Source organism: Borostomias antarcticus, assembly GCF_949987555.1.
Source record: "Borostomias antarcticus genome assembly, chromosome: 16".
In the NCBI taxonomy this organism is placed as follows: Eukaryota; Metazoa; Chordata; class Actinopteri; order Stomiiformes; family Stomiidae; genus Borostomias; species Borostomias antarcticus.
The window spans coordinates 197,317-211,345 of NC_140249.1; the positions used below are offsets into that span (position 1 = coordinate 197,317).

General features: G+C 47.0%; 1 protein-coding gene across 1 annotated transcript; it reads left to right on the forward strand.

The window, feature by feature from the left end:
* Positions 1 to 4,294: 4,294 nt before the first annotated feature.
* Positions 4,295 to 12,666, forward strand: spon2b (spondin 2b, extracellular matrix protein; the record flags this gene model as incomplete). Its single annotated transcript, XM_084450997.1, has 5 exons — positions 4,295 to 4,547; positions 5,284 to 5,507; positions 10,160 to 10,351; positions 10,484 to 10,676; positions 12,488 to 12,666. 5 exons carry the CDS (start codon positions 4,295 to 4,297, stop codon positions 12,664 to 12,666), a joined length of 1,041 nt encoding a protein of 346 aa, XP_084307123.1.
* Positions 12,667 to 14,029: the final 1,363 nt, after the last annotated feature.

Here is a 14,029-nt window from a genome sequence, read left to right on the forward strand (position 1 = left end):
CAGGGGGAGGAAGTTGAGATGGTGACTCATACAGGTTCCTGGGAGTGCACCTGAACAACAAACTGGACTAGACTGACGACACTGAGGCCTCTACAGGAAATGATAGAGCAGACTGTTCTTCCTCAGGAGGCTCAGGTCCTTTGATGTGTGTAGCAGGCAAACAAGCTGAACAAATTGGTGAGGAAGGCCAGCTCTGTTGTGGAGTAACAACTGGACAGCCTGGAGACTGTGGTGGAGAGGAGGATGAGGGACAAACTGAAGTCCATCCTGGACAACCCCTCCCATCCTCTCTATGACGAGCTGTGGCAGATGGGGAGCAACATGTATGTATGTATGTATGTATGTATGTATGTATGTATGTATGTATGTATGTATGTATGTATGTATGTATGTATGTATGTATGTATGTATGTATGTATGTATGTATGTATGTATGTTCTAAACTCCTCAAAAATTGTTCAGAAACGTTATTTCGGTCAATTATTTGACCCCTTTAATAATACCACTTGGTATTGTATTTTATATCTTTGGAAAGCCTGATTAGTCACCTTTACAACGAGGTACAACTTATAAGGATCGCATATTCGTGGAATGAGCAACACAGTTAAATGTGTAGGTAGCCCCCCCCCCCCCCAAATGTGCCATACTATGTAGTATATACTGCAACTCACCTACTACATACTATTTAGCATGTACTACTCCAGGAAACTACCCGACACCATAGTGAGTAAGTGAGGAACACTGTAGGGGAGCTGTGGAGGATTGAACAACTCTGGCTCACTGGTTCAGTACACAGGGCCGCATGTACAGGAGGAAACCACCACACTGGCCTCTCCCTGTCCCACCTGCCTCTCCTCCCTTCTCTTCTCCTCTCCTCCCTTCTCCTCTCTTCTCCTCTCCTCTCCTCCCTTCTCTTCTCCTCTCCTCCCTTCTCCTCTCTTCTCTTCTCCTCTCCTCCCTTCTCCTCTCTTCTCCTCTCCTCTCTTCTCCTCTCCTCCCTTCTCCTCTCTTCTCCTCTCCTCTCCTCCCTTCTCCTCTCTTCTCCTCTCCTCTCTTCTCCTCTCCTCCCTTCTCCTCTCTTCTCCTCTCCTCCCTTCTCTTCTCCTCTCCTCCCTTCTCCTCTCTTCTCCTCTCCTCCCTTCTCTTCTCCTCTCCTCTCCTCTCCTCCCTTCTCCTCTCTTCTCTTCTCCTCTCCTCCCTTCTCTTCTCTTCTCCTCTCTTCTCCTCTTCTTTCCTCTCCTCCCTTCTCTTCTCTTCTCTTCTCTTCTCTTCTCCTCTCCACTCCTCTCCTTTGCTCTGCAGGGTCAATTACTGCTGACATATGTGTGTATGTAAGTGTGTGTGCGTGTGTGTGTGTCTGTGTGGAAAAGTCTGGAAGAGTCGTTGAGGCAAGGAAATCACCCCCGGAAGTTGAAGGCCACTATTGCTTTCAAGGAGGCCTGTGTGTGACATCTGGTGCAGTTCGGGGGCAGGGAAGGTGTTGAGGGGAGGAGGTGGTGTTCAGACCAGGTGTTGGGGGGAGGAGGTGGTGTTCAGACCAGGTGTTGGGGGTGGCAAGCTCACCTTCGCAGTTTCTTGACCTACTTAAACAGCGCAGATCTCAGACGTGAGCTCATGCCCAGCATCCATGGAAAGAATAGAGGTGCACGCGAAACGTGCGAGTCGGCGCTCGGTGAGACGGCCCCGCCCGCTCCTGACCTACATTCACACATGCTCTGTAACCTCAGCTATTTACTACTTCCTGTTTACTACCTCCTGCTCAAGTCAAGTCAAGTCAAGTCAAACTTGATTTATAAAGCACATTTAAAAACAACTGTGGTTGACCTAAGTGCTATACAGTGGGCTAAAAGGCACTAAAACAATAAAACACAATATAATACAATATAATAAATAGCAAATAAGAAACGGAGGCAGGAAACATATATTACTGGGGTGCTAAGCTCATCATGTAATGAAGACCACAGAGAAGAGGTGAGTTTTCAGGACAGACTCACTTCAGACAGAATCACTTTCACACCAGCACAACTACATTTCTCAAACTTTAAACATATATATGCTTCACCCCCTACTCACTTTCACACCAACACATCTACATTCCTCAAACTTTAAACATATATATGCTTCAACGTAGCTTGATTCAGACTTTCCTTAGTAAGCTGACCCACTAACAGAAAGCATTCCTGGGTTGTGGAACCTCATGCCGTCTGTGGGACAGGAGGGAGAGGAGGGAGCCGGAGGGTGGGGGTGTGGTGAGGGCGGTTTCAGGTGGTGAGGGCAGCCATGAAAACGTGAGCATGTGGAAGTCATTATACAAACAGGCAGAAGTGGGAGAGATTTGCCGCTGGTCTGTGTGTGTGTGTGTGTGTGTGTGTGTGTGTGTGTGCCGTATTCCAGTCAATCTGGCAGTAGATGAACATACAGCCTGTGGCTTCTTCCCCCTTAACCATCGCCAAGCCACTTACCCCCCCCCCCCCCTCTCTCCCCCCTCCCCTGCCTGGTAAGGAAGGAAGGAGGTCACGCAGACTGCTCACTCGGCAGAATAAACAATGTCCCGTTACCTCACACCAGGGAGGGGAGGGAGGAGGATGGAGGGGAGGGGGTTTGTGGAGGGCGGGGCTGAGGAGGAGTGCTAACACGTGTGGCCGGGGCGTCGGGGGAGCGTTGAGTCCCGGGGGTGAGAGGTGTGGGGGGGGATGGGGGGGCTCTGGAAGGCTTAAATAGCAGAGAGAGACTCCCGGCCCTCGCAGTCACTCCTCCAGACAGGCCGGGCGCAGGTGATCTCTCCTCCTCTCCTCCTCTTGTCCTCCACTGGTCTCCGCTCCACTACAGCTGGACCTGCACACTGTGAGTAGCATCCCAGGCTCTGTCACACTCTGCTGCACTAATATCACATAACACCACCGTCACACTCTGCTGCACTAATATCACATAACACCACCGTCACACTCTGCTGCACTAATATCACATAACACCACCGTCACATTCTGTAGCATTAATATCACATACTATAGCACCACTGTCACAAAGCACTAATATCACTAATATCACCACTGTCAAATAGCACCACTATCACATACTGTAGCACTATCACATAGCATCACTATCACATAGCATCACTATCACATAGCATCACTATCACATACTATAGCACTATCACATAGCATCACTATCACATAGCATCACTATCACATAGCATCACTATCACATACTATAGCACTATCACATAGCACCACTGTCACGTAGCACCACTGTCACATAGCACTAATATCACATACTGCAACACTAATATCACATACTGCAACACTAATATCACATAGTACTATTATCACCAAGTATATAATGTTGACATGTGCATTGAGGGTCATTGAGGAACTGAGGGTTAGGGTTAGGGTTAGGGTTATTATATGTGTATAATATGTATAATGTATAATGTGTATTATATATGTAGTGAGGCAAAACAAATGTCCCTGTGTATCAAGGTGTGTTTAGTTCAGAAATATACAACGCTTGAATGGTTGTGTTCAGCCATTCATCATTGCCGTGATGAAGTGAAATCAGTATATAATGAACTATGTTAACACCACTATTCAAGGTGTAACTGTAGGCAGGATCCAGTATAATAACTGTATGGATGAATCCAGAATCCTGCAGAATGATGCAGTCAGCAGAAAAGGATTGCGAACCTCCTTGGGTAAAGGGTACATGAGCGCGGACGTGATAGTTATTATACTTTAATATACCTCCGTTACTTTTGTCATGAGAAAGGTGTGTGATGGAGACATCTGGGAAGATTTAGCATCTGACTCTGACAGATTCTAGAGTTCTCTGTGTGGTTGAGTGAGGTCAGACTGACAGAGTCACAACACTGGAAAATGTTTTAGGGTAGAATTCCTTCCTTATGAGTCACATGACCCAAACAGTGTTGAACTAACAACAGCTGATCATCCACTCTCACGGATTTGTTTAGGAGTGTACTGTAGGATTCACCTTAAGGGTGTAGGGTAGAGAATTGGAATGCAGCCTGAGACCCAGAAACTGCCAGATCACACATGGTGGAGATTCTAAAATACCTCTGACATTTCATCCCCATTCTTTCTCTCTTTCTCTCTCTCCCTCTCTCTCCCTTCTTCTCTCTCGCTCCCCCTCTCTCTCCCTCCTCTATCTCTCCCTCCTCTATCTCTCCCTCGGTCTCTCTCCCTCCCTCTCTCTCCCTCCCTCCCTCTCCCTCCTCTATCTCTTCCCCCTCTCTCCCTCCCTCTCTCTATCTTTCTCTCCTCCAGCCTAAGAACCCAGCATGGACCCAGTGAAGAGCCTCTGCCGCCTCAGCGGTCTGCCCTGCCGGTTCGTCGCCCTGACGCTGACCCTGGCCGTGACCCTGCTGGGGCGTGTCCGGGCCGCGCCCCTCCCCCCCGCCCCCCACCACACCGGGTGCACCGCGCCCGCCGCCGCCAAGTACAGCCTGACATTCACCGGGAAGTGGACCCAGACGGCATTCCCCAAGCAGTACCCCCTCTACCGCCCGCCGGCGCAGTGGTCCCCTCTGATTGGTGAGAGTGACAAGCGCAGAAAGGCCACGATTGGCTGTGGCTCTGACTGTGATCTCAATCTGAGAAAGCATCAGGAAACAGTAGTGGCTCTGCGTGATAGTGAGGAGATCAACATGCACACTGCTGGGAGTAGATCCCCTTAGATAGACTTTTCAATTAAATGAATAAATAAATAAAAATTGGTGGACTGTCCTGATGAAGGTCTGACCGACCGGTCGACTGTCCTGATGAAGGTCTGGACCCTAACCCTGTCCTGATGAAGGTCTGACCGAAACGTTGACAGAATAAAGCAGAGAAAAGTGTGAGCGGGAGTATCCGGTTTTCCATGTGACTACGTTCCTGTTTCTCTCTCTCTCTCCCTCTCCTTCTATCCCCCCTCTCTCTCCCCCCCCCCCCCTCTCTCTCTCACATGCTTCTCTTTCTGCAACGATGTGCTAACGAATAGTTGACTCCTCAGATCCATCCTGATGTACATCTGTACATTACATTACATTACATTACATTACATTCTACATCTGTACAAAACAAGAAACTAAGTAGTTCATAAACAAAAGCTCACAACATCTGTGATTTCTCAGGGGGAGGGTTAGGGTTATGTTTGTCTCTTATGTATGAGATGTTTTCATCTCCCGGTCCAAGTGGGAGTCCAGCCCATAGTCTGGATGTTTACCCTAACCCTACCAATCAGGTTCATGCTCAACAGCACATCTGACACGCCCATGTGACTTCTCCACAGGGGTGACCCACAGCTCCGACTACCACATCTGGCAAAGGAACGACTTTGCCAGCAACGGGGTGAGGGAGTTCACGGAGAAGGGCGAGGCGTGGACCCTGATGAAGGAGGTGCAGGCGGCCGGGGAGAGGATCCAGAGCGTCTATGGGCTCTTCTCTGCCCCCGCCGTGCTGGGAGGAACCGGACAGGTGACCGCCGAGTTCCAGGTCTTCGCTCGCCACTCTTATGTAAGTCAGAATACAGGCAGACAGGAGCTCACACCTGTTTGATGGAAGCCAGACGTATGAATGTTCTCACCAGCTCAACAATGTGATTCAATGAGTTGTTTCAAATGCACTATGAATACTTGGGATCAGTACAGTATTTATTGCTACGATGGTTTTAATATTTACAGAGCATCATCACATTCATCAGAGCATCATCACATTCATCAGAGCATCATCACATTCTCAATGTATTTTTCTGGAACATAAACAATTCAGAAAAACACTGAACATCAAATTCAGATTCTAAGGTCTTAATGAGTGTCCCAGAATGTATTTATTTAATTTATTTATTTAGTTGTTGTTGTTTTTTCAGGAACAATGCACACCAATCAACAGTCAAACTGTAAATAAGCCAGAGTTAGCCTAAAGACTAGTTTTCATCTACTGTCCCATGCCAGATGTTTAAAAGGCAGCCTAAAATAAAATGTAAAAAAAAGTCAAATATGTATTACAAAGAGAAAAAAAACAAAAGAAGTGACTCAGGAGAAACAATACAATACGGAAGGACAGATTAGCAGGCAATAGCATGTAGACAAAACACAAGTACATACTAGGGCTGCGAGCAGCAGTGAGCGGGCCCTCGCACCCCACGCATGTCGGGGTGCGGCGCCGTTAAAGGGTGTGCTATTTCAGTGTCCATTACTGAGAGAAACTTGTACCTGTCACCAGTAGGTGGCGCTCTAAGCGTGACTCAGTACCGATGCATAGATGTGTTCAGGACGGTACCTTGATGAAGCGTGAGAAATGTTGTGTAAATCGGACAATGTATGTAGGAGTTATAATGACTTCCTGCTTGACCTGTAGGCGGTGCTATGAGTATGACTCAATACTGACCTACAGATGTGTTCAGGACATGACCTTCATCAAGCGTGAGCAATTTGGTGTAAATCGGATAATGTATGTAGGAGTTATGAGGACTTCCTGTAAGCAGTAGGTGGTGCTATAAGTATGACTCAATGCTGACACACAGATGGGCACCGCCAGTGCTCGGGCCCTAATAATCCTTCGAAATTCAATAGGGCCTCGCACCGCCAGTGCTCGGGCCCTAATAAGCATGGAGTACGAGACATTAAAGCACCACATACACAATAGCATAGACTATAGCATGCGTCAGGCAGAACGTGGTTCTTGACGGGCACTGTCTGGTAAAAAGTAGTTCCGTGTGTAGGGCAGGATACATTACTGTGCAGTGCTACGGCCCACCCAAGACTCAAAGGGTGGATTACAAGCTGGTTTACAACGTTACCAGCTAGCTAGCTATAGATAGCCTGCCATTAGCATTGTAGCTTACTGTAGGTCAAAATAACATTACCTAATGAACAGAATGTGTTTGATATACAGTGTTTCCCCTAGGATGGCAGAGGGGAGAAGAACCTGGTTTCTATTTACTATCAGATTCAGACCTGTCTCGAGGCCGCCTACTCAAAACCATCATCCAGCAGATGCAACCTCGCCCTAGACCGGATCTAATATGCAAAGCGAACGGCCCCAGACTAGACTAGATTTCCACATGAAACTGCCATTTCGGTAACGCCCCCTGAACTCACCACTGTCAGTGCAGGCCCGGTCTCGCTCCCTGAGCGGTTTCGTACGTCATCTGTGGATCACGTCGTCCGAAGACGCTCGCCTCCAAACCCCTGTTGTTTGTTTCGGCCACGGCAGGCTCCGCCCCCATGGGCAGGCTCCGCCCCATCCCCGCCGAGAGGCGTCCGTCCTGCGCTTGACCAGCAGCCCCCCGGCGGTCAGACAGCACACATGAGAAGCGCACTAGATTCATCTCCACTAGGTTGATCTCATTAGGTTGATCTCCACTAGGTTGATCTCATTAGGTTGATCTCATTAGGTTGATCTCCACTAGGTTGATCTCATTAGGTTGATCTCATTAGGTTGATCTCATTAGGTTGATCTCATTAGGTTGATCTCATTAGGTTGATCTCATTAGGTTGATCTCCACTAGATTGATCTCCATTAGGTTGATCTCCACTAGATTGATCTCCACTAGGTTGATCTCCATTAGGTTGATCTCATTAGGTTGATCTCATTAGGTTGATCTCCACTAGGTTGATCTCATTAGGTTGATCTCATTAGGTTGATCTCATTAGGTTGATCTCATTAGGTTGATCTCCACTAGGTTGATCTCCACTAGGTTGATCTCCACTAGATTGATCTCCACTAGGTTGATCTCCACTAGGTTGATCTCCATTAGGTTGATCTCATTAGGTTGATCTCATTAGGTTGATCTCCACTAGGTTGATCTCCATTAGGTTGATCTCCACTAGGTTGATCTCATTAGGTTGATCTCCACTAGGTTGATCTCCATTAGGTTGATCTCCACTAGGTTGATCTCCATTAGGTTGATCTCATTAGGTTGATCTCCACTAGGTTGATCTCCATTAGGTTGATCTCCATTAGGTTGATCTCCACTAGGTTGATCTCCATTAGGTTGATCTCATTAGGTTGATCTCACTAGGTTGATCTCATTAGGTTGATCTCCACTAGATTGATCTCCACTAGGTTGATCTCCATTAGGTTGATCTCCACTAGGTTGATCTCCATTAGGTTGATCTCCACTAGGTTGATCTCCACTAGGTTGATCTCCATTAGGTTGATCTCCATTAGGTTGATCTCCACTAGGTTGATCTCCATTAGGTTGATCTCATTAGGTTGGTCTCATTAGGTTGATCTCATTAGGTTGATCTCCACTAGGTTGATCTCATTAGGTTGATCTCATTAGGTTGATCTCATTAGGTTGATCTCATTAGGTTGATCTCATTAGGTTGATCTCCACTAGGTTGATCTCATTAGGTTGATCTCATTAGGTTGATCTCATTAGGTTGATCTCATTAGGTTGATCTCATTAGGTTGATCTCAACTAGGTTGATCTCATTAGGTTGATCTCATTAGGTTGATCTCATTAGGTTGATCTCCATTAGGTTGATCTCCATTAGGTTGATCTCATTAGGTTGATCTCCACTAGGTTGATCTCATTAGGTTGATCTCATTAGGTTGATCTCCACTAGGTTGATCTCATTAGGTTGATCTCATTAGGTTGATCTCATTAGGTTGATCTCCACTAGGTTGATCTCATTAGGTTGATCTCCATTAGGTTGATCTCATTAGGTTGATCTCATTAGGTTGATCTCCACTAGGTTGATCTCATTAGGTTGATCTCCACTAGGTTGATCTCATTAGGTTGATCTCCACTAGGTTGATCTCATTAGGTTGATCTCCACTAGGTAAGCAGGAACATCAGGGTTGGTTCATGAGATGGATGTCTGTGAACGGGTTGGGTCAGCAGGCTGCCAACCCGTCGGCCTGAGTCGCTGGTCCCATGCCCAGTAGTCCCTGGTCCCATGCCCAGTAGTCGCTGGTCCCATGCCCAGTAGTCCCTGGTCCCATGCCCAGTAGTCCCTGGTCCCATGCCCAGTAGTCCCTGGTCCCATGCCCAGTAGTCGCTGGTCCCATGCCCAGTAGTCCCTGGTCCCATGCCCAGTAGTCCCTGGTCCCGTGCCCAGTAGTCCCTGGTCCCATGCCCAGTAGTCCCTGGTCCCATGCCCAGTAGTCCCTGGTCCCATGCCCAGTAGTCCCTGGTCCCATGCCCAGTAGTCCCTGGTCCCATGCCCAGTAGTCCCTGGTCCCATGCCCAGTAGTCCCTGGTCCCATGCCCAGTAGTCGCGGTGTTGACTGTGCCTTAGATGCAATGAAGGATCCCACTTTTGCTGCATATCTGTCCCAGAACATGCATCCATAAAAGAGAAATTAATGCGTCTCTGCTTCCAAACTCTGTATTTGGGACTTCTGAGTGCTTCTGGGTGTCCAGTAAAAAGAGACAGAGCTAAGAGACAGGAAAACCGTGTTGCTGTTGGAGGTGAAGTGGGAGGACATACGGAGTGAGCGGAATACGAAAAGACAGATTGATATTGCTTCTGTTTGGACTGCAGGGTGTCCGTATGAATGAATGAATGGATTTATTTCACAGACGTTAAAATACACAGGTTGAAAAGCCTATCTGGCTACAACCATCATGTATTACATTGCAAAGGAATTACACACAATAAAGTCCGGGACTTATTTCAATTGTGGTCCACGAAAAAACTTTTTACTGACCATCTGGAGTTGTCCATTGGACAGGGACAGATTGCTATTACACAAAACATAGGGGCAGGAACCAAATTAATACATTTAAGCTCTTATCAAAAAGAGAAGTGTTTCAACTTGATATTCTTTGTCAAGATTGTTCAGCGCCCTCCTGTCTTCTGACAGAGAAAGAGAATGACCTGAAATTCTGTTGGTCACAGTGACCTCGATTCTCGACCGCAGAGTAACCAATTCAACTGAACCTCCCTCCCTCCTCTCTCCCTCTCTCCTCTCTCCTCTCTTCCCTCTCTCCCTGTCTCCATCCTCCTCTCTTCCCCCCTCCCTCCTCTCTTCTCTCCCTCCCTCCCTCCTCTCTCTCCTCTCTCTCCTCTCTCTCCTCTCTCTTCCCTCTCTCCCTGTCTCCATCCTCCTCTCTTCCCCCCCTCCCTCCTCTCTTCTCTCCCTCCCTCCCTCCTCTCTCTTCCCTCTCTCCTCTCTCTTCCCTCTCTCCCTGTCTCCATCCTCCTCTCTCCCAGCTGTCCTTCCTGGTGCACATTGTGCCCAGTCCAGACTGGTTCGTGGGCGTGGACAGTCTCAACCTGTGTGAGGGAAACCAGTGGAAAACCAACGTCTCGTTGGATCTGTATCCCTACGACGCGGGAACCGACAGCGGTTTCACCTTCTCCTCGCCCAACTTTGAGACCATCCCCCAGGACAAAATCACACAGGTATGAGCAGAGGCATGGTGGGTAAACTACAGGCTGAACAAGATGATGACCATGTTTAACCTGGGTTTCTGAGTCTGGTCTCTGAACCACCAAATACAGTACATGACATCTTTCTTTCTTTTTCTTGTCCAGATCACGTCATCATTCCCGAGACACCCCGCTAACTCCTTCTACTACCCTCGTCTGAAGCACCTGCCCCCCATCGGCAAGATGACCCTCACCAAGATCAAGAGCAACCAGATCTTCAGCCTGCCTCTGGAGCCCACCCAGTCCAACCAGATACCCACTGTACCCACTGGCAACGAGATAGACAACTCCCTGATAAGTAAGCATGAGAAAAGTCCATAACCATGTCCCACCACCACCACCACCACACCTCAATCACCTCAATCACCTCCTCAGATGATCTCTAATACCCGTCTGATAAATCAATAACCATGTTCACTACAATGACAACAAAACATGAAAGCAAGACATTAAAAAAGTTCTCATGTAGAGTTACGACAAATAATTAATGCAAACTTGTCATCAGTCAGATCTCAGATGCATCATCTGTCATTTAAACTAACTCCCCCCCCCCCCCCCCCCCCAAAAAAAGTGTTTAAAAAACAAAGGAAACTAGTGATGTCTTAGGGGGAAAAAACAGTGATTAGAAGCATTTTACACCGTGGTCTGAGTTTGACTCAGCAAGAGCAGCCATGGCAACCAGGCAACAAACACAAGGAGGTGGGCCAGCCAAGCCAGAGGCAGCGCAGGGTTTCCTGGCCCCCTCAGCAGGGGCTCGGGACCAGCCAAGCCAGAGGCAGCGCAGGGTTTCCTGGCCCCCTCAGCAGGGGCTCGGGACCAGCCAAGCCAGAGGCAGCGCAGGGTTTCCTGGCCCCCTCAGCAGGGGCTCGGGACCAGCCAAGCCAGAGGCAGCGCAGGGTTTCCTGGCCCCCTCAGCAGGGGCTCGGGACCACACATGCCTGGTAATGGAAGCACAAGGAGACGTCTTCTGCTTTTCTCCTTCTCCTCAAACTCAGTTTGTGATAGATATCCGCTTTTAACAGGCTCATAACCTGGGGAGGCCGTGTCTCGGCAGACTGACAAACTGACGGATTTGAAAAAAAGAAGCATAAATGTTGAGTTTTTGTAATTAAATTATTCAGTAAAGCTTCAAAGCTTCATTCAGTAGGAATATGGTAACTGGTGCCAGCATTGTATAGCCAAAAGCTTTGTATGCAGTTTCACTTTACTGAATTATCTTACAATATTGAACTAACTGTGGCTTGGAAGAAAATATTTTATGTTTAGTTTAGTTTCAGGTTAACAGCCATTTATAGAATAGAATAGAATAGAAAGTGAATAAAGCATTATGGAACGAGAAGCAGTGGGATGTCACGGATATCGTAGCAGGAGTGGTTAGCCGTGGCGATATCCGTGCCATCCCACGGCTTCCAGTTCCATAATGCTTTTATACAACGGTTGCCGCATGTATCCGTCAATATTTCAAAAAGAAAGGCAATACAAACTTTAAATAAATGTATTTTTAATGGAACTATTTGTTAATCATTTGCGGATACTTCTGCTGAAAAAGGGAACGTTGCCAGGCAACGACAATGCCACAGCACATCTTTGTAAACAGGCTCCTAATACGAGGCGGATTGATATTAAAGATGTGCGAACATTCCATTTTAGCGTGGGGATATCGTGGTTATCACGTGGGGATATCGTGGTTATCACGTGGGGATATCGTGGTTATCACGTGGGGGTTTCGTGGTTATCACGTGGGGATATCGTGGTTATCACGTGGGGATATCGTGGTTATCAAGTGGGGATATCGTGGTTATCACCACGGCTGGAATGCAAACTGACCAATAGAGACAATGGACCGGATCTATACCATTGTATAATTTGCCATATATAACGAGTACAGGTACATTTGAATTCTTGTCATCGCTTGTCCTTACAGTATCTTATCAGCACTAATCAAATCCTCATTCCAGTTCCTAGGTACACACCTGGCATTATAAGGGTCCCAATCTGGCAATTATCTGTAGTCTAGCAGTCTATCAAGTTGATCCTCTAAAATGTGTGTGTGTGTGTGTGTGTGTGTGTGTGTGTGTGTGTGTGTGTGTGTGTGTGTTCTCTCTACAGATACGCCTCTTGACTGTGAGGTGTCTGTCTGGTCTCCCTGGGGTTTGTGTAAGGGGAAGTGTGGAGACTCGGGTACGAAGCACAGGACTCGCTACATCCACATGCACCCCGCCAACAACGGAGCAGTCTGCCCCCCTCTGGAGGACGAGAGGAAGTGCACCCCTGACAACTGTTTATGACTGGCCGGGGGTCGGCGGCCACGCAGACCAAAACACTCCAAAACACGCCCGTCCAAGAAGCCCAGAGTGTAGCGGACGAGGGACTCTGTTCTCTCTGGACCCCCTCAGTCTCCGGGGTGACACGGTAGATGGGTCATAGGCCGTTACTGTGATGTCAGAGGGATGTTGTGTAGTCCCACATCAACCCCTAGCCCCACCTTTTATGTTCCCCTTGAACCCGGCAGAATCATGGAGGCCTTATGCTTCTATTTTGTCCATGTAAAGTGGAATTGGTGGGCATATTCAATACAAGTACAGTATCCAATCAAATCAAGCCACTACGGCCTAGTGGCTGATTTGGGACTACAATGTATCATTGGATTACATGGAATATACAGCAAACTGAAAAATACAGAATTCTCAGTCCAATTGACACAAATTACCATTATTTTGGACATGAAAGCCTTAAAGTGAAAGAAATATTTGACTGAGCAGAAAATCCAAGGAGCTTCTGTGGTCTAATTCTTTCAGTAGATTGGAGATAAGAATTTTATAAGCAGTTTACTATAAGTGCAGTCCCAAACTATGCAGTGTTCTTAATGTAAAATGTTTACAGAAGACATATTGTTGTAATCGATCATCTCCTCAGAAATAAAGATATTTATTGACAGGTTTCTGGCCTGTACTGTACTGTATAAAGACAAAATATAGAATAGTATTCTACAAGCTATTGAGGTAAACAGTAGCCAGCATCTGAGAGAACTCACAGTAGTAAAGCAGAACCTTACTAGCAAAATACCTCCCTGTAAAATAGTTTGTTGGTCTGTATGTCCTTTCTATGTTCAATAAAGTGTTTATACATGTACTGTAAGAGTACTGATTCAGAAATACAGAGTAGGGTTTGTGGTTTGTGGTAACATTCATATATTTGTATCAGCTCACTTCAATCCCAGGACATTGTTATTCATGGATAAAGTGTTTGAACTTCATTCATCAAACCCAACATGCTCTACTACACACTAAGCCTGGTTTAGCATGACAACCAGAAACAGATATCAGATGTACAGATCTCAGAAACACAGAAAGCCTAGCAAGGCTCCAGCTGAGTAACTCAGTGTCTCAGACTCTAGCCTCTTGGCTTTTTCTGGTGGTTAAAATATGAGTCTTTTCAAGACAGTGACAAAAGCAGGAAAATTAGAAGGAAAAATACCCCCTCCCCCCAAAAAACAGTTTGTTGGCTTTGAGAGATTGACAGTGTTTGAGAGATTGACAGTGTTTGAGAGATTGACAGTGTTTCCAGATGCTGTGACAGGACTTCATTGTAGCACAGGTGACTTAATAGATCAACTATTATACCAGCTCGTCTGTTCTTCTACTTGGGCCC